Source organism: Tinamus guttatus, unplaced genomic scaffold, assembly GCF_059628265.1.
Source record: "Tinamus guttatus ecotype Peru unplaced genomic scaffold, ASM5962826v1 Tinamus_guttatus_pri_ptg000027l, whole genome shotgun sequence".
NCBI lineage: Eukaryota > Metazoa > Chordata > Aves > Tinamiformes > Tinamidae > Tinamus > Tinamus guttatus.
The window spans coordinates 7,143,449-7,166,125 of NW_028288561.1; the positions used below are offsets into that span (position 1 = coordinate 7,143,449).

At 42.3% G+C, this 22,677-nt stretch overlaps 2 protein-coding genes and 1 long non-coding RNA gene across 3 annotated transcripts in view; all 3 read right to left on the bottom strand.

The window, feature by feature from the left end:
* The window catches only part of LOC104571970 (peroxidasin homolog), a 40,123-nt gene extending 32,946 nt beyond the window's left edge, over positions 1-7,177 (bottom strand). Inside the window, 1 exon segment of the mRNA XM_088527672.1 lies at positions 7,014-7,177. Within this exon segment, the coding sequence (XP_088383798.1) occupies positions 7,014-7,177 (164 nt within the window).
* A 4,426-nt stretch (positions 7,178-11,603) lies between these two features.
* LOC148596176 (uncharacterized) lies at positions 11,604-13,160 on the bottom strand. The gene is made up of 2 exons (XR_015913621.1): positions 12,926-13,160; positions 11,604-12,768 (listed from the first exon to the last, which is right to left on the bottom strand). It is a non-coding gene; the product is annotated as an uncharacterized LOC148596176 (long non-coding RNA).
* A 521-nt stretch (positions 13,161-13,681) lies between these two features.
* Positions 13,682-22,471, bottom strand: PCMTD2 (protein-L-isoaspartate (D-aspartate) O-methyltransferase domain containing 2). The gene is made up of 6 exons (XM_088529211.1): positions 22,448-22,471; positions 20,100-20,434; positions 18,539-18,641; positions 16,759-16,930; positions 15,982-16,105; positions 13,682-14,522 (listed from the first exon to the last, which is right to left on the bottom strand). The coding sequence occupies exons 2-6, from the start codon at positions 20,404-20,406 to the stop codon at positions 14,140-14,142; spliced, it is 1,089 nt and encodes a 362-aa protein (XP_088385337.1). The 5' UTR covers positions 20,407-20,434; positions 22,448-22,471; the 3' UTR covers positions 13,682-14,139.
* Between the last annotated feature and the right edge of the window lie 206 nt (positions 22,472-22,677).

Consider the following 22,677-nt stretch of genomic DNA (forward strand, 5'->3'; position numbering starts at 1 on the left):
TGTGTCAAAACAGCGTCACAAACAGTAAAGAGCAAATGGGCATTGGCTAAAATTGCAGTAAGATTCAGATGTTTTAAAAATTATCTTAAACAGCAAAGTTAATGAAACACTCAGACTGCAGGTGAGACAGACATCAGCTGCACATGGATTACGTGGTGCCGAACCTGCCCTGAAGGCAGAGGGATGGTCTAGGTGACTCCTTGAGCCCAGTCAGCTCCCTGTATCCCAGAGAGCAACAAACAAACCGAGTTGGGTGTCTCTACACAGCAGAGAATTCCCAAGGCATCTGAGAGGAACTTGCGCCTTCACCCCCACAAATGTACATAAAAATTGACTCATCAGTAGCCTTTTCCCCCAAACCGTGCCTCAGCCTGAGGCTTATCTGGGAAGAAATGCAAGGCAGGGCTGCCCTGGGAAACTTCTGCCCAGGGTGTATTTGTCTGAGAGCATCTCCTTCAGAGTTCGTCCCTCTTTTCTCTCTGTTCCCAGGCTGCTCACATGGAAAACTTCACATTTCTTTTAACTAACAAGTGTGCTTTTCACGGGGACCCACCACACAGCTTCTCCCGTGCTCGCCAATTCCGGCTGCTTTGGATACAAACAGCTGGACTCCCTCATTCCCACCTGCTTCTTTTCACCTTGGAATCTGCAAAATGGAAAATAATAATAATAAAAATCCCTTGCGATTTAACTCTCTCCCATGTTCTCGAGGCCAGCAGGCTGGGATTACAAGGTATCCCTCTGCAAGGAACAGGGATATCTCCTGTTAAAGGATCCCAGATCCTTTTCTACCTTCGCACGGCCAGGTGCAGAGGCCTGGACGGCAGCTGCCCTGTGTTAATACTGATCCCTCATGGCAATACCACTATGAGAGGCTCAAAACAAAATCCTTAGCCCAAGCACCACAGCCCAGACAGGAAACTGGGTTGAAATACATGGATAAACTGGGATTTGCTACTGAAATACCTCACCTTTTCATGGGATGCCGAATCCCACACTGGGCACCTCCAGATCTTTACAGGGCAATAACACTCCAGCCTTTCTGATCCTCTCAAGCTTTCAGCAGAACTGTTGTTCCTCAGATCACCGTACTGAATAACTGACAGTGGTCATAGCATGGAAAACTATCAGTGCCTTTTATAAGAAATTTCCATGTTTGTTTAACCTATTTATGTTTTATGTTATATTTCACGAAGTTACCTAAGCAGATAACCAGCTACAAGACACATTTTACTGCAGTTCTATGGAAACTACTGAGTTTGTTTCATGGAAGCACCTTCTACATTCAGAATATGTGCAGCAAAGATGGTAGTTCTGGACCATTTAACCCAGAACTAGCTGAGCACATGGCAGACACTCAATCATTATGAGCAAAGCCATAGACAGCAGAAGTTGTTTTACAAATCAGGATAAGTGCTCAGGACATTGAGGTTCCTTCAAGCACTTCCTTGGGAAGGAGGGAGTGAAAAATATCCTAAACATAATTTTAAAGTGTCCCATTTATAAGACCAGCCAGAACACTTGTGAGAAAATGCTCATTTCCCTTCACTTCTCCGCAGAACGTCAGAATCTGCTCTGCAGGTTCCCCTGTCCTGCCAAGCTGCTGTAGTCCTGCCAGCAATGGAAACCAGCTTGCTGAGAGGGAAGTGAAGTCCTGCAGACCCGCTGTCAGCAGCTCCCCAGCTCAGGAATGTCCATCTCGTACGCAAGTCCCCAAATGGCTTTAATAAATGACAGGCTCTGCATCCCTACATGGTCAGCTGAGCTTTGTCATCTCTGCTAGACAGATGAGGAGACCACAGGGAGACTAAGGGCTGTTTTTTGTTGATTTTTCTTTTTTTCCCCCTGCCAAACATTTGCTATTTTGGGGGTATATCAGTTCAAAACATCAAGATATGACTGTTTGAGGAGCAAAGAGGAAATATGTTCAGCTTGGAAATACTGTTAAACAAGATTATAAGATCAAGGATGAAACACAAGAGGAACATTTGCAAATGCAGAGACCCTCACACTGCAGAACAGGCTGCTGTTCTCCTGTACTGCATCATCCCACTTTTTAAGGTTAGGAAAACAGGCAGGCGAGATTTTAACTAAGAAGTTACCACAGGCATCCTGAGACCACATTTTTCTAAAGTTCAGCACCCACACGCAGAGGTCGGGTTTTCCGAAGGGCTTGGCACCTAGGACAGGAACATAGGGATGGGGATATCAACCCTTCTGCTCCCCCTCGTTCTGGGCTCGTGCAGCTCTGGGTGTCTGTGAGAGCCCTTGGGGTCACTCAAAGCAAAACGGGCGGCTCTTGCAGTAGGGGCAGGAGCGAGGAATGTCTCTGGAACACAGTTCTGGATATGTTCTGGAAACCATAGATATGGATCTAGGGATTAGGTAGGGAGATTACACAGCAAACTGCTAACTTGAACAATCCCAGATATTTGGGCTGTTATGTATTAACAGCCCAAATGAAGATTAGAGTCTGATCCCGACCAAATCAGCTAAGTCTATTCCTGAGCATTGATGTCAGCAAGGAGCAGGGCTCTCTTAACCTAATGCGTATTTCCTAGTGCTTATTCAGGTTATTGCTTTAAAAAAAAAAAAAAAAAAAAAAAATCAAGAAACTTCTGTTCCTCCTGGCACTGATCCAGAAGCAGGAAAAGGAGCTTTCAGAGCATTAAGGTGCATCTGCCTTCCTGAGGGAATCAAGTCACACCTTCCCAGCTGCAGGCAGCTGCTGTGCCATTCTTTAACATTAATTCTCTTGTAGCATGGCTGTCACATTTTATATATATATATATATATATATATATATATATATATATATATATATATATATTTAAAGATCACAAATCCAGTGCTCATCCAGCATACAAAGCCATTCTTTCACCAAAAAAAAAAAAATTACTAATTTCTTCATCCCACTGCTCTACCCCACGCCGAGGAAGCTCCATTAAAGAACACAGCAAAAGATCTGGCGCAGCTCTGGGAAGAGGGATGTAGCGAGGCAAAGGTAGCCAGTGAAAATGCAAATATTCAAGCTGGAACCAGATGAGTCACCACAGTTTAGAAATCCGGCCTTCGAAGAACAGATGAGATAAAACAACTTCTGAGATTGTAGTTATCAAAAGACACCGGGATGTTTTGACAAAGGGAGCCAAAAACGTTTTGAATATCTTCCCTCCCCATTTTCCATCTGATGGGGAGACTTCTCTAAACAGGACATGCAAAAGCCTTTGGCCACCTCTAAAAGGTTTCACGAGGATTAGTTACAACTCTAGTGAGAGCAGCCAGAAGGAGAGGACACCCGGCACACGCAGCCCGTGGGGGTGGATGTTGAACACAAACAAGACGAGCACACACGCGGAGGAAACAACTAGCCCAAAATTCACCCCAAATCCGCGACAGAGACTGCAGGAGCTGCATTTCCAAGTGACCAGTTGATGCACGTGAGGCCACACAATGCTAAGAGGCAACAAAACCCATTGAGCTGGCGACGCTGCCCGATTAGCAGGCAGGTCTCTGAACAACTGGGTCACCCTCCGTTCGTGCCAGCAATGTGCTCAGTTCCCAGATTTTGGGCCATCTTCGCTTGTGCCCTCAGCTATGTTTCTCAGGAAGTGCTCGTTCATTATGTGCTAAGCATAATGCAAAAAAATAAAAAAATAAATACAAGAATAACCCATGGATAATTGGATTGGAATCCATTGCTGCCAGCCAGAGGGCAACTTCTTTCCATGGATTTCTTCTACTCATGTCTACATGTTTTCAGAGTTTATTGTTTTAAATGTCAAATTGCAGAACAAATGACTTAGAAGGTTAAAGACCTATTGAAATTTTCTGAGTGTGTGTTTCCCAGCTGTTCCCTCTTTTGGGCTGCTGGCTAGGAGAAGTGCTCGAATCCCAGCAGCAACCAGCAGATCACATCTGGATAATCATGCTCCAGTTGAACAGACAGCAGCCAAAATACATTTGCAGTTATACACCATGAATTTTTATAGCTTACTTATCTGTACACATGTAGCCATTACTGCAATTCTGCTCTCTGCTGAGGATAAAACGAACAGACTTCATTACCAAAGATAAATAGTCTATTGCTACAACCAAGCGTGGGGCCAGATCCTCAGCTGCACCCAGCTGGGGTTGGGGAAGGGAGGAGGGAAATGGGAACCCAAGAGGAGCCAGGAACAGCTCATCAATCCCGGGGCTGGGGCCGTGCCAATCCCGGCGTCGCTCCGGGCTGCTCCGGGCTGGGCCAGCTGGCCCCGGCGCGCAGGGACCACCTGCCAAGGGCGCCTGCCGAAGCACCACACGGATCCGCTCCAGAGCTGGGCCACTTTGCTCCAGGGACTGGGAGAGAGAGGGTGGCCCCGAGGACGGAGGGCAGCCGGCCCCAAACCCAAAGCAACCCCCACCTGGGAACCACAGCTCGTGGTCACGCTGGAGCCTCAGGTCGGCGCTGGCATCTAGAGCCACCCAGCTGGTACTCTTCCTAGCCCGCGACAAGGGTGCAAATATCCTAATCCTGCGCTTTCTACTCCGAATAACTCCGTGATCTGCTCTCCTCAATGTTCACACTGAGGCAACAGCTCTCCTCCCAGGAGAAAGATTAACATACCAAAAGACTGGAGTAGTCAGGGGCCTGGCGAAGAAGCAGTCTTTGATTTTTCACAATTAAAAAAAAAAAAAGTTTAATTATTCAAACTCTATTTATAAGGTACAATGGGATGCTGGCTGCAAGTGCATTTACATACATTAGATCCTCGAGATAGTCACAAAAAGTATTCTTGCTTGCCACACACCATACAAAGGCACATGATCTGCCAACAGAAAATACTTAGCAGGCTCGTATTACTCTGTATTTATGGGAAACATTGTTTATCAGTATGGGTTTTGCTTTTCATTACACAGACAGCTTTAGAAGAGAATAAACCAGGCGCAGATCTGCTGCAAAAATGTCTGTCTATAAACCAAGTCATCTCATTTGAGAGTTTTACTATTTCTATATCTCACACCTTTGCTAGCATCATTCCACTTAATGTTCAAAACCCCCCTTTCCAACAAAACCTGTGCCTGCCATGTTAAACTAAATAAAACAGCTTCCCTAATGGTTAAGCAATGCAAAATGTTGACCATCTATGAGCAGCCTGCATGCAAACTAGGCTTGACAGAGCCAGGGAGCCCTGGATTGCACACTTTGTACCTGAAAATCTGGCCCTGTGCTTGGACGGAGTCTCGCAGACCACTCAGGGCTTCCTAAACCGCAGCAAGAGACTACCTGGAATTTCACCAGGCAGAGGACAAGCCACGGATCACTCACATGTTGTTACCTGAAGCCCATAAAGCATGAGGCCTGTTGTTGCCTGAAGTCTTTCAGAAATGCACGTTCCAACAGAGGGAAAGAGTGACCACAGTAAATGTTCCTTTCTCTGTAATCTGTACAGGAAACACAGTCGTTTGGGGCAGAAGTAAATGCTGCCTTGTTTTGGATAAGGAATAGAAATTAAGCTCCTAGAGCTCAGAAATGTCTTGATTCAGATGGCAAAACAAACACTTTTCCCCCAATAAAACCCATGTTTAAACAAGAAGAAACAAACTATTCTGCTAAAACCAGAGTGCTAGTGAAGTTGAAACACATTCCTCCTTCAGCCTCTAAGGGAAAAATGCTTGGTGACAACTTGGACAGACTCTTAACAGTTGTCCTGAAGGCATAGGGCTATTACCTGTATACGCTGCAAGGACCCATATGGCACAGCTCAGTCTTGCACTGTACAACAACCATCCTGATGCAAGCCCAGAGACAAAGCGAGCCCAGATCCTGCTCTGTCCCATGTCAGGGGAGGCCCCAGCTGCCAGCAGCTTCCCCATAACTTTGCCAGTAGCAGCCGTGGACTTCTCCTTGTGTGCTACCAACGCCAGAACCTCTGCGTGCTCCTCCACCAGAGCCCATCGGGATGGCAGAACTAAGATGCCACCATCCCAGCCACAAAATGTTCCTGAAGCTCCAGCAGAGAAGTTGCACGAGCACCATGAGAGGCGTCTGCAGGAGGAATGCTCACACAGACGTTCTGGCTGAGACCCGATTCAGTTGTTACAGGCACAGGGGAAGGTTCCTCAGCCTACGGTGCTGAGCAAGGCTTGCAGCCCCCATTAGGCAATTGCCCACTTAGGCAAGACATGATAAATGTTTGACAAATCTCTCCTCCTGTTTACAAAAAAAAAAAAAAAAAAAAAAAAAAAAAAAAAAAAAAAAAGGTCTTCCAAATGCAGGGATCAGATGAGAGTAACACAGAGAGAGTGTATTGTCACATGTCACCCCATCTTAAAGCCACTGGTAAGTTTGGAATCGACTGCTACAGAACCCGAGGAGAGTGTTTGTCTGGGTCTGCTGGTAAAAACTGCTCAGGAGTCTCCAAATTTTACATGCCCTTTTCTTGCACCTTTTCTATTCAAGGGGCTCAGACAGCAGTTCCCTCTCCAAAAGGCACAGTCAGCCTTAAAAAAAAAAAAAAAAAAAAAAAATCTGCGAGCTCTCACAACTTTTGCATTCCAAATAAGCTTTAAGTTTGGCTTAAGGAGTTCAGAACCTATGCCCTAGGAAAAAATTTGGGTTGTATTTATTACAAAGTGCTTTTTCTTTGTAGAGACAAAAGCTTGAAGTACTTAATTTCCTCTCTCACATATCCACATTCAAAGCTTCCTCAAATAAAACTGTGTACTCTTCTGCAAGCACAATTTAACGTTTATGACCTTTGACTCTCCAAAACAGTCTTCTAGGGATTGCACTGGCATTATTCCCATTTTTTTTCTTTATTTCCTCGATTGCTCTGCTAACAATTAACTGATGCCAAAAGAAGCAGTTCCAATTTTGTGCTCTAAAAACATGAAACAATCTGCAACACAGAAAATTTGCAAGGGGGAAAAAAAAAAGGAGTTAAAGGCATGTCTTTTGCCTTGCATTTTCCTTTCCTCTTCCTAAAGACCGACCAGGTAAGAAAGAGTGAAATGAAATGGCTACTCACAGTATGTTTGTCTGGGGTGGGACGTCAGGGATGGTTTCCAGCATCAGATGCATGCATCTCACCGTCGTCCTGAAGCACAAGCAGCGACTGGGGCAGGAGCAGGAGGCACCAGGCAAGAGGAGAAAGCACAGCAAGCCTAGGAGAGCAGGAGGTTTGGTCAGCATGGTGTTTGCTGCAGTGTATTTTCCTCAATTCTGAACTGCAGGGAGCTGACACACACACACACACAAAAAAAGTTTCCCAGCCCTGAGGTCCAGGAGGAGGAGGGGACTCATCAGCATGTGTTTGCAATTAAATTAAGGCAGTTTGACAGTCCAACCGCCCACCCTCCCTACCATTATGTACATCAGTGAAGAGCACACTCTTCCCTACCCCCTTTAGTTATGGTGTTTCGGTACAAGTGCTTAATTTTAGCTTATTCTTGCCTTGTTTCTTACGCTGAACAGCAAATTAACTCCTCACCTTCTCTCTGGGCACATATATTTGAAGGCCTGCAGAATGTACCTGTGCTTACAGTGCTGTGTTAGGACTCAGAAGGCCTAAGCACGAATTTGGGTGTGATTTGGGGAAATACAACATTTTGACCTAAGCATGTGCCATGCACACTAAGGATAGCATCCCATCGAGGAGCCTCTGTCAAATACACGAGATACTAAGACTTTTAGCAGACTTTTAGAACAGAGAATGCCTCTCATCACATGTATGCACAACATGTGGCAAAATAAAGTTTCCAATCATAGATGGAGACCTGAGTGCTACAGGTTAGTGAATTTAAAAAGGTGGCTAAGCAAAGATAAACAACCTGCAGATAAATTACACAAACCAATGGTTGCCATTGACAGAATGCAAACATATTAGAAGCTAATTCTTTTTAAATACCTTTCAACTAATACCATTTATTTTTTTCTACAAGGATGTCATATTTAAAAAATAGCTCAAGTTTGAAATAAAGTAATTCATGCAGAAAATGGAGATCTCAAGATCTGTCTTCCACTGGACAACAGAATATTGAGATGCAAAAGAGCAGCCATGTTTCCAACTAAGTACCTTTTATCATTAAAAAGAAACTTACAGCAAAATAAGTCGTCCCAAAGCTTTTGGTGATCACTAGACAAGATCATAAGTGTGTGGTTATAGAATAAGTACAAAACATTAGGGCTCATTAGGATATATGGCTGCTTCTGGAATTCCAGGCAGTGTGGAACGATGCCTGGTTTGGAAAATCGACCCAAAGTTTCCTCTGAATGTGCAGCTGGTCTATGCTGCAAACTGTAAGACAAAATTGATGTGACAAAACAGTAATTAGCCAGAATAACATTTAAATCTCCAAAACACAGGGATATTAGAATATAGTTCCAGTCATATTTTCTCAAGAGCAGGTTGCTTTGACTGGTATATTCCTGCAAATTTCAGAAGGAATTACTGGAACACTCAACTTTCATCCTATATTTTCTTGCATCTCTTGTTCTCTTTCCCCTCAGTTTGTTATTTGAGTACTGGGAGGAGAAGGGTGGGACTTTTTTGCCTGTTAAGCAGCTGGTTTTACCAATTTCCCAGTTTTTAATACCCTTATGAATCAAGGTTTGGATAATAGATTCCAGAATATATTAAGATTTATCCCTCTCCTCATCCCCACCCAGATTTCTGCCAGGTGTTTTGGTTGTGGGGACATGTAAGATGTTGGGCAAACAACCATTATGCAGTAGCTGGTGTCTTGAACCCAATCACTTACCAGTTCCTGAGCAGAAGTCACATCACAGATAGTAAAACATTGTTTTTCTAGCCAGAAAAAGGCTACATTACAGAGCCAGCTCGCTGTGTCTTACCCTCAAGCAATCTTTTGTCCCTTTGCCCAGCTTTCCAAGCGGTGCCAAGGCAGGTTTGTTGGAGCAGCTCCATCCTCCCTGTCCAGGCCCAACTCTTCGTCGTGGGGACAGTGTCCTCTAGTGGCCACCGTCCCACTTCCTGCGTGCAAATTGCACAAAGCTGAAGTATCTGCTTCAGTATTTGTATAAAAAACAGCAACTCTGAGCAGACTCCTCCAGGTAGAAACCAGAGTGCAAAACTGGGACGTATGTGCATAAAAACATAAAATCCTCGTTGCCTCTTTCTTTAAGTCACACATACTTTGATGTTATAATTTTTTCCAGTCTAACCATTCCCCGTATCAAGCCTTTCCAAAGGACAATGAACTCCATTAAGACAGGGGAGCGTAATTTCCGCAAAGCACATCTATATGGAAAAAAAATGCTAAGAAAATAAACCAGCAGCATCCTCTTCAAACCCTGCTTTACATTTTGGAAATGTTGGTGTCCTCCATGGCACATCCAGCCAGCTCCAAACACAGGGCTCCTTTGCTGGGCCCCCATGTACAGTGGTGTAAAAACCCAAGCTCCAAGCCAGCCAGCAGCAAAAATATTTCCTCCAAAGGGGGTTATTTTGTCAACAGCAGAGCTGGACTAGATATCCATCATGTTTCTACTTATACTTCCTCTGGAACCTCAATTTAGGGCCTAGTGGTGCAGTTAGTGATAGATTCTGGCAAGATTGATGGATATCTACTTACTATTTTCTGGGATTTGGATCATTAGCAAAGTCAGCAAATGTAACAGCAGCCACGTCTCAGGGAATAATTCGTGTACCTGCCCCTCCAACTTGTGCAACCGAGGTATTTACTTACAGTGTTTAGTTGAAATGCATCTTTTCCATCTTGCTTATGTCCTCTACTTCACAGATGGGATGTTTGTGGCATGTTATGAAGCACGAGCCATCACCGTTCCTTTTCACCTGCATTAATCTACCTTATTTTCCATCACCATGATGGATTGCTTAAAAATAAGCATGCAACTCTAAACAAAGGCGAGAAGTGGCTGCTCACTTAGCTGCTAAGTGACAGGAATTGAAGTGAATGCTTCATCCTTTGCTTAAACATTCCCAGCCTCTTCCAGAAGGCTTTTGGACACTGGTAGAATTTGAAGGTTTTCTCCTCCTCTTACCCTCCTTTGTTTTATTTTTGAAGAGCACTTCTGCCCCAGTAGAAGGATTTTGCAGAGTACCTGAACCCCTGAAGGGTTCATCATCAACCCCCAGACCTGTGACATTCTACATTTTACTTTATAGCTTTTCTTAGCAAAAGAACAACTCCAAAACCTTGGAGTGATCCATTCCCTCCAACCCTTTTTCAGTTCCCTCATCCCCCTTTAAGTTAAACAGATGTGGATTCCATTTAAGTTATGCACATTATAAAATCCTCAGCAATAAAGAGCTTTGAAAGGAACTAAACATCACCTGTCTTGCACATTTTGTTTACTTGATAGCATTGGTATAACATATTCATGGCTTTCCAAAGCAGGAGAGGATTTTTTTTTTCTATCAAGCACTGTATGAAGACAGAAAGCACAAATATTATACTAATCTTATTTAATAGTTGGCAAAGAGACACCTATCATACAGGCAGATGACAGGAAAAAATATAGTCCACAGATAATTGTCCTGTAGATGAAAGGTTAACAGATGTACTTAATTACCAATAGCTCTATTTATTATCATGATTATGTTTCTATTACAGCTGAAGCCAAAATGAAGTTATTTTCAGTAGAGAAATGGAAGCACTGAATATCAGTTCTTAAAATGTGCATTAATTGAACACCGCAAAGAACCACTGGAGACCTGAGGAGCGTTGCAGAAATAGTGGTAATTCTGAACCGATTAAACTCCTGTCACCTTTGGTGATCCTGGACCCGAAGAGGAGAAAGGGACAAAGTGACCTCTCAATATTGCTGCTGTCTGACAGCCAAGTGAATCCTACGTTTTCTGAAACATTAAACCTAGACGAGGGCTCTGTGTGCTAATTCCAGAACACATCTTGCACAATTCCATTACATAAAGGTTTGGCAATCATGACCTAAGCACGTTTGTGGGTTTTGGGTTTTTTTTTCTTAAGGGATTATATTCTGGGGAATGCATCTACAACTATGCACCTGCATCATATTATTAAATGCTTTTTTTTTCCAGTATCTTAACCCTCAATTATGTAAAAAGTACTTACCTACAAAGTATTCTAATCACGACATGATGCAAAGCCATGTTAAGAAGGCTAAAAAGTCTTTACTGAATTTATTGATACAGAAACACTAAATAAAGTTTTTAAATTGCATAACATTTTTGCATGCCTCAAGCCAATTATACTGTAAATTCTATACACAGATTTGTCAGCTTACACACTGATGATTAAAGCAGTTTGAAGTTTGTTTCTTTTTGCACATTTACTGCACTATGAAAACCCAGAATGGAGTCACATACGATTAAGACGAAGACTACTTAGAATACAAAAAGAAACAGTAAAAGCAGGTAAACTTCCTAGAGAGCTAACAGACGGACTGCACATAAACCGTTGTGCTACAATTGCTCTACTAAAAATGCATACAAAACTACAGTGCAAATGCTTGTGCACAGGGAAATTGTATTTACAGTTCCCCTTCATTTACAGGCTATAAGCAACACCATGTCACAATTATATTACACACAACATGTCAACTATGGGTTTGTTTCAATCTCTGGTTTGGGTTTTTTTTTTTTTGGACAGGGGACAATCTGACAACCTAAAACATAAATTGTCTGTATATATATTTATTCAACCTTATCCAGGAAAAATAGCAGTATTTTATGCATTTTATAGAGTGCTACAAAAATTTAGCAAATGTAATAAAAAAGGCAGATCTGGTGAAAAAATCTGATAAAATATATTTTATAATTATGGGGAAAGGGAAGGAAGAATCGAACAGGGCTAAATGAGAGTCACTTTCCCTTAACTAAGTCAGTGTTAATAGAATCTCAGTGAGGTTTATTCAATGAAACCTCAACTTTAATAGTAATTTTTAAAGTAACTTCTTTAATGACATCCACAAAAACCTTCTGCAATTAATAAACAAAAGGATGTCCTGATAGGCTCATGTAGGAGGCACCCCACACTATGCAGGGGCATGGAAATTGTGCCACAGCATCCAAAGGCACATTACTAAAATGAGTTATTCAGCAGAAACGCCTAGTAAATCTAGAAATAACAGCCTCTAGGGAAGCACAAAGAAATATTACATATAGATTCTATTAGGCCTCCATTTACCAGCACATTCTGGATATTCACCTGTAGAACAAATTCACTGTAGTTGCCAAAGTTATAAAATGGCTACTTGTAAATTTACAGAAAACCACCAGCTCAGGGGCCACAGTACAGCCCCATTTAAAACACAGACCCCGAAATCTAAGGCAGGAGGAAAGTTTGGGGTTTCCACTTAGGCCGGAGGTGGAGAATTAAAACACAGAGGCAACACATGGCATATGACTATTTCCTATTACAGGACACTAGCCACACGTCACTGAATTATCTGATAATCTTCTCAAAGACACACAGACAGCCTCCTCTGCAAGGAAGAATTCTCCACCTCAGGCTTAGACGTACAGTCTGTTTAGTTCCAAAGCTGTGCCAGGACTTTAAAACACTATTTATCATTAACGCAAGCTGTGCACCTCAATACCATTAAGTAAACACCCAGCTTGTTTTTGGCAAGACAGTCTTCACTCGCTCCTCTTCCAAAAATCAAGATAGCATTAAGAAAAATAATAATAATACAAAAAAAAGTGCTTCTGATGGGACAATACTTTAACCCTGCTGCACTATCTACCACGAGGATTTTGTCTTCTTCCACATCTGGGGTACTCTATGAAACAAAGTTCAAGGATTTCTTTCCAGCCTCTGCTGTTTTTTTCTCCCCCCACACACACGCAGGTTGAACTAAGTAAACTTGCCACTCCAAACATGAAATCTCTCTCCATCACCATCAAAGGAAGACTGGGGAATGAAGATTGGAATTCACATTCACAAAACTGCAGAGTGCAAAGTCTTTTGATTAGACTTTAGAGCATCCACTTCACAGCTGCAGGCATAAGAGGAACTACCAAGGCCTCACTGCAGCTCCTGTGCGTAGGCTCTTTAGCCAAGTTTTACTCCAGTTGCTGTGTTTTTTATGCCAAGTTGTGTTCAGCAGGGGCCCAGAGAACAACACCCAAGAGCTACCTCAGTAGCACAACTATATTTGGCTTTTCAGAGCACTAGCAGTCTCTATACCCTGTACAAAACTAAGTCTGGCTGATTCCAGGCCAGCTCTCTGCACTCCACTTGGTTCATCCCAACACACATAACACTGTCACATGCAGCAGGAAAATTCTGCAGGTTTTGCTCTCACAGTCGGTTTTCACACACCTGCTGCTACACACCTGCTTGTCTGCCCTCCTCTCCATTCAGATTGATTCTGTAAACATTTCCAGAGCCAAGAGTCACAAATCCAGCTACCCTGGCATCCTGTGAGTCACCTAAGCATCTTCGCAGCCCTTGCCTTATTGCCCAGGTTCATTAAAAAAAAAAAAAAATCTCCACATCTTGGACTGTATCTCACTAAAATAGACATTTCCCATGAAGAAAAACCAATGCTTTGTAAGACATTTCTACCTTTTACTAAAAATATATATTTTATAAGCAAAACTGAGACCAACCAAAGGGGAGCTGATGCTTTCCTTCTGCATTCAAAACCTGGATGCCTCAAGGTTTAACGCCAAAAACTTCTCTTTCATGTCTGAAAAGTTGTGCTTTTTCAGATTTCTGGAAGAAACAAGATTTGCTGGGTCAGTTTTTAACTAATAAATCCTCATCCTCCATTAAACACACACCAATATAAACCCATGGCAGGTTCAGTGGGAGGGAGCATGGACAAAGGTCTTTGGGAAGCTGCTTAAGAATCTTTTGAAACCGCCATTTGGTAGAGCAGCCATGAGATTTCCAAACATCTCTGTGCAGTTAGTTTCAGAGAATTCAATCCTCCTTTCTGTAAGCAGCCGAGCACTTCACCAACTTGCTTCCTAAGGAAACCCTGCTGTAGGATAAAACTATAGCACACAACTGAGAAGAAAGAAGAAACTTAAAAAAGCTATCATGTTTAAGTATACAGCAGCCACATTCCCCAGCCAGCCTACTGCCTCGTGTGGTCATATTAGCAGGCAAGCAAGTGGTATGCATTTGTCAAGCCCTAAGTAGTACTTTAGTTTCTACTTCCCACTTCCTAGGAGAAGGAAATTACTTTTCTCTGTAATAAAGCAGGTAATATTTCAAGGGATCAGGCAAAGGCAGACTTAAGACCTTTTCTCTCAGAAAGTTTACAGGGGGATCTGGCTTTAGTTCCGGGCCTTTAGTTTCTTCTTCTTCTCGTCTCTCATCCTCAAACTCTTCACAGTTGTTGTTATCATCCGACGGGTTGGAGATCCGACTAGCGAAGACCTCTTTGTCCAAGAAAACAATAGTTTCCATGCGACGGCGACGCACGCGTCTTCGTTTAAATCTTGGGGGGTTCTTCAACCCATTTCCATTTTTGCTCATCGTTTCTTGATGGATTATTTTTTTAATGGTTCCTCTGATGGCTATGCGGGCCAGATCCTGGAGGCTGCGAACAGCCACTGGGGCTACAACAGAATGAAAACCAAGAACAGATATTGAGGAAAAAGCACATCCCAGGAGCACTCACAGAAGTTGTACTCCCTCCAGTTAAATCAGGCCACTCGAATTCCCCGCTGTGATTACAAAAACAGCTCTATTCAATTCCTGTCAGCTTCGATAAACTGCACTGTAACTTCCCAAAGAAAATTTAATTATACATTTCTCCCACTAACCCAAGAAAAAGAATGGGATGAAAGAAGAGTTTCATATTTTGATGTCAAGTCCCCATAATTATTTTAAGATACACGTGTGTCTTAAAGACTGTAAGTCACTGAAACTGACTGTTTAGTAGCACAGAGGGAGGATATTTTCCCACTGCAGATAAGTGGACCTGAAGTCTATTCAACTCATCCATACAAAGACTTTCCTATCAGGAAAATAATCTAGCTTTGCCAAGTTCTCCATTTATAAAACATGAGTAACACTTATGCTCTTCAAAAAATCACTGCCACTTAGTGGGTGAAGACTGGCTGCAACCATTTGGTAAAAGTAATTAGAAGTAAACAATAAGTTATTGTATTAAAAAAAACTCCTCCCGCATAAAGGGCTTGGAAGACTTCTATCTTCTGCACTCTGCCAGCACACAAATGCATAACATAACACACATCTCATGCAGCAAAGCCATATGGATGCACATGCATCCATACACCAACAGGAATTAAAACAGAAGCAAAAAAGTTTCTTCTACTGAGGACAAATTTCTTCTGATCTGAAGAAAGTGTGAGAAGCAACAGGCAATATCTGCAGGCCTCACACAATTAAAAAATATGCTTGATGTGCACTTAATGGACTGCTGAGCTGCTTTTTGTCTGCACAGACACCTTTCCAGAATAGGAATAAAGCCCAGCTAATCTCTTTATGGAAGCATCTCTGTCTTCATGTGTTCTTAAGAGGCCCCTCTACATTGAAATCTTAATCTAAAGATTGAGGACACTAGGTACAATCTGCACTTGAAACAGCTAACCAAAAATTGCACAACTTATGTCCTAAAAGGGACTTATGTCCTAAAGGTTCAAGAAACTTCTAGTCAGCTGGGGAGGTGCAATGTCTGTCCCCAAGTGAAGTCTGTGCATTTCCAACCAGCAGGATGTTCTCATCGTGGCACAGTGCCCAAGAACCACAACAGAATGAGATTCAGAGCAGAAACAGATGCCTGCATATACAAAAAAATGTGACCAAGTATCCCACAGAGTTTAGGTAAAATTTCACAAATCACTCTTACGTGATTCTGATTTTTGCACCAGACACGCTCAAAAACAGATCAAACACAAGACTAATAGGGCAACTGTTTAAAGATGGGAGCAACTGAGTAATTTTGATAAAAAGAAAACATTTCTAGGGATGCTATGCCTGAGAAAGCACTGCACAGCTAGCAACCACACAACAGAAGAAGCAACCCCTGTATTTAAGGATGTTTGTACTCACGCAAGTGAACAAGCCTTGATTTTCCCGAATCTGCATGGTTAGGCTGAATCAAAGGAGCAAAAGAAACAGCAAGAATCTTCTTGGTTTCCCAGGCAGAGGGACCAGTGCGTGTTATCTTAGTCAACTAAACAAAACAGGCAGAACATTGTCCATTGTGTGAAGTATGTCAAGTTTTTTTTAAACAGAAAATTAACAAACAACGCCTCCCTTCCACGCAGAGAAATGGTTAAAGTACTAGATTTTACAATCAGTAAAGAGCTAGGTAAAATAAAGAGAACCATTGTTCTCTTAAGAAAATTCAGAACTCCTGAAGGGATCAGCCCTATGTAACTTCATACATTACAACAGAGTATGAGCAAAGGCAGTTTGGGTCACACTGTTCTCCCAGTTCTTCACCACTTCTGAACCAGAACAGCTACGTCTGACCACTGCAAGAATACATCAGTTACTGATAAACATTTGCTCTTGAAAAAAATCTGTAGGTAATAAAGATCACTGGATTTCTGCACAACTCAAACTTCTTACACCAATTAATTTCACAGCATTTTACTTGGAAGGTATCTATAGCCCGCTAATCTGAATTACCCAACTAAAAGCAAAAACACTGTGTATCTATCATGCCTAGGCATTCACTCCATTAAAACAATACCCCTCTTCACCAAAAAGACACCCTGAATGAGAAGCTTGGGTGCTCACGCAGGGCAGTTCCACTTTTTATTAAAAAGCAATCTATTAACATTTAAAAATATGGGCCCGATGGGTAGAAAGGCATCTCACCTTCTCCTCCAGAGGCATGACAAGAATTCCCCCAACTTTCAGCAGATTCTTCATGTAGTCTTCGTGTTCCTTCTGGACCCCTGCACCACAGTAAACACGGTCATACTGAGTACAGTCCGGAGAAATCTCCAAACAATTGCCGGTAACAAAAGATGGCTCACAAAATTCAAATCTGAAAAAATGAAGACATTAAGACATATCATACACAAATAATCACCATTTATCAAAAGAACTGTCTTAATGATTCTGGAAGAAATAATAAAAAATACTTCAAAATATTTCACAAGATTTCTCCTCCCAAGACTAAGTATTCTACGGATCATCAGAAGAAACCACAGCTGTAACTCTCAAAATCACAAGAATACTGAAATGAGAAATTACAGATGAGAATTTCCAGAGTACATATGCATAACTTTGTACCTGAGTTGCATACAGCTGCTCAGGACCAGCCATTTTTAGTTATCTGATGCAGGCTCGGTTATATAATAGCCACATAAAAATACCAAACCTGCAATTCCAACTGTAAAAGCCTTCTGAGAACTGCAGCAGTGTTTTTTTTTTTTTTTTTTGGCATTTTCATAAGCTTTTAAATGGCTTTCAGATGTTCTGGGGAACTAGAGGCTGATGCTTCAGAATTGTGCTGGCTTTGCTGAAGCTCATGGGAGTTTTGCCATTAGCTTCAAAAGAACCATGATTTCACCCTACATACACAGAATCTCTGCCTGTAACATTTCTGATTCAGTTTAGAAGCAAAATTATTTTAATCTGCAAAAATATCGAGCCTTACATTTCAAGGATGCTGTTGATAAAACTGTACAACATATCCATTCCTTGTTATCTGAAGAGACAATTCAACATAGCACATATTTATTCATTAAAACTTCCTGAAGCTTTTTGCTTTTGAAAAGTATGCTAAACATTCGCAGAACTCAGCTAACAGTTCCTCCACACCATGTTCTAACAACATTACCCAGCAGCTATTTCTGTCAGCAATACCAGTTTTTCAGTCTTATTGATTCTTGAAACTCAGATTGGTCTATTCTAGTTTGTTTTTAACATATTTCCTTCTTGCTGAAGGTATTTCAAAGTATTTTAAGAAAAAAATAAGCTATTGGCCAATTTACCTAGGTAATTATCGCAGAATTACTGCTTTTACAGAAATGCATCAGTTTAAATGATGCATATAAATAAGACAAGATTAATAACCAGTTTAAATAGAATTTCAACGGAACATTTGTGTCTAGAAACTTGCCATCTATACAAACCCCCTACTAATGCTATGAAAATCCATTCCTCATGCACCAGAACTGTAGCCTCACTCATTTTACCCCCCGACATTTATCTAGGAAATATTCTAGTTCAGCTGACTTTTTGCTCTGACACTACTTGTCTGAAGTAAGAAAAAAGTCTGAAACAGAACATATTGGGCCATGACAGAAAATTGTTCATATTCTTGGGCCAATGCTCTCGGACCAAAAATAGAGCTATTACTCTTTGCAGACTTCAAGGTGATACCTGCCACTAGATGTTAAAAGACGCTGAAAGTCTTATTTAAGCTATGTAACACTTGAACTGCTACTAAAACACTACAGAATTTTCTGAAACACCCTCCTCCGCAATTCACATCGGCTTAGAAGGTCACACACTTCAGCTCAGCAAGCCTAAGGAGCCGGAATCCTCAGATTACCCTGGAATCTAGAGCTGCCATGTGGGAGCAGGAACTGCCACAGCTAAAACCACACTCACAAAATGAAAGCTAACGGGTGCTCTGCAGTCTTACTTGTCAAAGCTATCGCTTGTTTTGATGAAGAAGTCCAGTTTCTGCTTCGCATATTCGATCACATCAGAATGAAGCTCCACGCCATGGTTAACACCAAAAGGACCTGTAAATGTAGAAGAACACCATGATAATGACTAGAAGGCAACCAGATAAAATCCAGTGGGACTAGACAGTTTTGCTTACTTCTTATAAGAGATTAATTGCTCCTTGAGCGTCAGACAATCAGGACTTGCCTAGGGCCAGATATTTTAGTAATACAACATGAAGTGCAAGTTTATACCTGCCATATCTAGAATTAAACAAAGCTTTTTGTACAGCACTATTTTGAATCATTTTCTCTTACTCATGCAGGAAATTCCTCCACAGTAAGGAATATTCTTACTGAAGAAATGCTATTACTGTGAAACTGTGCACACAGAAAAAAACTTGGATAAAGTATGCACATGAAGTACAGCCTGCTTTTTCAAATAAATTCCACTCCTCCAAAAAAATTAAATATATGTATTTTCTGGATAAAAAAAAAAGGCTAAAAAATATTTTCAGAAAAGAAATCAGAATCAGTCACCAACCATGTTTTTTTTTATTCAAAATTGACTTGGTATCTTTTCCAGGAAAAGAATTCAAGAGCCCTGAAGGAACACAGGGACTTTCTAAGCAGTCTCAGCAAACTCAGTGAAAATTCACAAACGCTATTTCATGAAAAGCCACTGGAGGTGAGAGCAAACTCTATCCTGGCAACAACATTTCAGCAACTAAAATTCCTGAACCCCACACAAAGAGGGTAATAGGTACCCTACAGTCATTCATTATCTGCCCTGGGAACAAGAACTAAAATTCTTTTGGGTGAACAGTTTGAAACTCTGGTCATCATCTAGACCAAAGGATTTTTAAACCAGGAAAAAAATATCATATGATTAAACACAGATATGCAACAAGTTTCTTGCACTCAGAAATAGATCTGAATGAGAAGCAGTGTACTCCACTTACTTATTAAAAGATAGAAGTCAATTCTTCTGTAAGCGAAGCACCAGAATTACCAGTATATTTATACAATTTGCTTTGTGTCTATTGTACAAGTGGTCACAAAGGCAGTTCTGATCTCCTAACTGCTCTTACACAGCTTCTGAATGTCAATAACAATCAGAATAAGATCTCAAACACATTTCTATCTAGACAGAACGGTGTAAAAGCAAACGAGGTGCAGAAGATCTATAACCACAACAGAATACGCTCAATCCTACATTAAATAATGTGGCACTCGTGCACTCCTGAGCTGGGATCCTGGCAAAGGAGAAATAAAGCCAAGTTTGTGCCCAGTCCTGCAGGAATCCACTGCAGCTGCACGTGCAGCAGCATCGCTGCCTACTCTAACTTGACACATAAATGTGGGCCCCAGCCAGCTGCCAAACAAAGGCTGCAAGAACCCTGAGTAATTAGGCATTTTTTAGTTTTCCAGCTACTTTTTAGTTTTATTACATGAGGAAAGCTTCTGTTCCAGGTTCAAGGGTCTTTCTCGCTTTAACTCAGTATAAACAGTTGACATGATTGAAAAGCTATTTACCCAAGATGAGTCCAACCATGGAACTGAGATAACCAGTGCCACTGCCGAGATTCAAAAACGACAACCCCGGCTGCAGATCCAGAGCTTCCATCACCTCCGAGTAGATGCACGGTGCCGAGAGATGAATGTTCCCGTGTTTCCAGGCCAAGTCTTTGTAGGCATTGTCTTTGAACTCTTCCAGGTAGTAGTCGGCTCGATCGATGGCTCGGAAGGCCTGTTCCACCAGCTCCGTGCGGATGTATTGAGCTTCCTTCAGGTTATCAATTAACTCATCGTTATCTTCTCCCGCACTCACTGCGCCTCCCATCTTCAACAGTCGCCTGCAAGCTCTGTTACTAAAGAGAAATAAAGGAAGGTGAGGCATAGGACACACTTTGAGCACTTGAAGCTATTAAAGTAATTTGAAGGATACAGTTTCTTTGAGGACTTAGAGGACAGCAAACAAAAAAAAACACTGCCACCCTCCCACACCTCACCCCTAGTCAAACAGTTAAAACTAAAATACAGCAGATCTGTTATCTAGCACTTGACACTAGCATCCATGCAGGGAAAACCATAATACACAGTTTAGATGTGCAGTGCCCCCTTCACATACTACCAGCACGTCAGCTGTTTCACTGAAGCCTTTTATATAAAGGATTATTCCAGCTCCTGTGCTTACAAATCATTTTTATTGCAAGTCCAAGCAATAATAGAAGTGTGGTTTGCCTGTCAGAATTCTGGCTACATGTAGACTTTGTATCTAACAGTGTCACGGAAAAGTTGAGAGACTGAAAGGCACTTAGGAAGAAACAAAAAAATCTCAAATTGCAGATAGAACAAAAAGTCATCAGAATACCAAATCCACAGACATAAAAAAAAAAAAGAAAAAAAAAGGGATCTAGACATACACAAAAGTACAAACTTACTTTCTTTATTAAATATGTTTCTATGCAGCTCTTATTTCAAGTTTCAAGCACCACCACCACTAAAGGACATAACAGCACAGGCAGCAACTAAAGAGAAAAATTCCACCAAAGCAAGTGGAATTTCTTAGGTCCTATTAAATCCTAATGAGTTAACCCCCAATTTGGAATAATTTCAATAACATAGTTCTTTTATGATTTCAAGCACTGCTAATTTCACCGACCATCTCTAGTAGCAGATTCAGGCATCCTTTTGCAGGGGACAGAAAAACAAGCACCTTCCTTAACTACACACTCCACTATGCAACACTATGCACCTCACACAGCAAAATAGCTGTAACTCTTAAAGATAAAAGCATACAGAGAGTAGAACACAGAATTCATCTTCCACATCTCCTCAAAAGTTCCACTGCGGAAACACAAGGGTATTTTAAAATGTGTTTATTTACAGCGCCTGCCTGTGCTGACAAAAACCACAGAAGCAGCAGCTTTAGTGTTCTTTGAGGATCAGAGGATCTGCCTGCAGCTAAATTATCAAAGGTGGGAGGCTGTTCCAGTCAGCAAGAACAAATTACACACTTGCAATTTAAAGGGAAACTTAAAAAAAATAAAAAAAAAAAAAATAAAACTGCAGGGGCCTGTGGAAGTTGCACAGTTATTCAAATAGCAAACAGTCCTGATTACCCAAAGAGACACACAAAATAGGGTATATTCAGGAAACTAACTGGCTTTTGTTTGTTTTCAAATACATTCATGTCTCAAGCACGCCAATCCAATTCTGGACTATTAATAACACTTCCAAAAACACCATCCTTCTCCTTTCTGTAGTTACTGTTTCCCTTACCCCAAACTCTTGTGCTTTACTCTTACCTCACAGTGGAAAAACAAATTTAAGACTTAAGTGAGCTCACGAGCCAATTTTATTCCTCTTTTTTTCCTCTTACATGCAACTTGCTGTAGTTACACAGCTGCAGAGTATCTCTAGACCTGGTCAGTAACACTTTATGTATTGTCCAGGGCTAAAATACTCAAATTTTTCTGACTTTCCTTAGGGCATTTTGTTCTTATGCTTCTTTCTTTCTTCTACTGAGGCTCTTTGATATTAAAATCTCCACTTTTTATATTTAAAGTATGAAGAGCATTTGCGGTTTTGCCAATGTCCCAAGTGGGATCCCCCCCCCCAAAATTCCAACCGTTCCCAACGCACCCACATCCCACCGGGACACCCGGGCCGCGTGGGGAGTGCGGCGCGGGGACACAACGCGGGGGCCGGGGCCCCAGAGAGCCCCCGGGGGCTTCCCGCGCCCACGGCAGCGCCGCGGACACGCGTGGGGCGCTGAGGTGAAGGGAGGCGGCCTGCTCGGAACCGAGCTCGGCCGCTCCCCTTTACCTCAGCGAGCCCAGCTCAGCGGACGCGGTCTCCCCGCCACCCCGCGGCCGTACCTGAGCGCCCGGGGCCGGTCCGGCCCGTTGCGGCCCGCCGCGTCCCTCCCCCCGCTCCGATCCGGTTCGGTTCCCTTCGGTTCCCCCCGCCCGCCCCGCCGCTCTGTTTACAGCCCAGCTGAGCGCACGCGCTGTGCGCATGCGCGGCGCGCACCACCGCGGCGGCGCCGGGGGGGGGGGAGCTCTTGGCGCACACCATTGCGGCCCGGGGGGGAGGCGCTGGTTGGGGA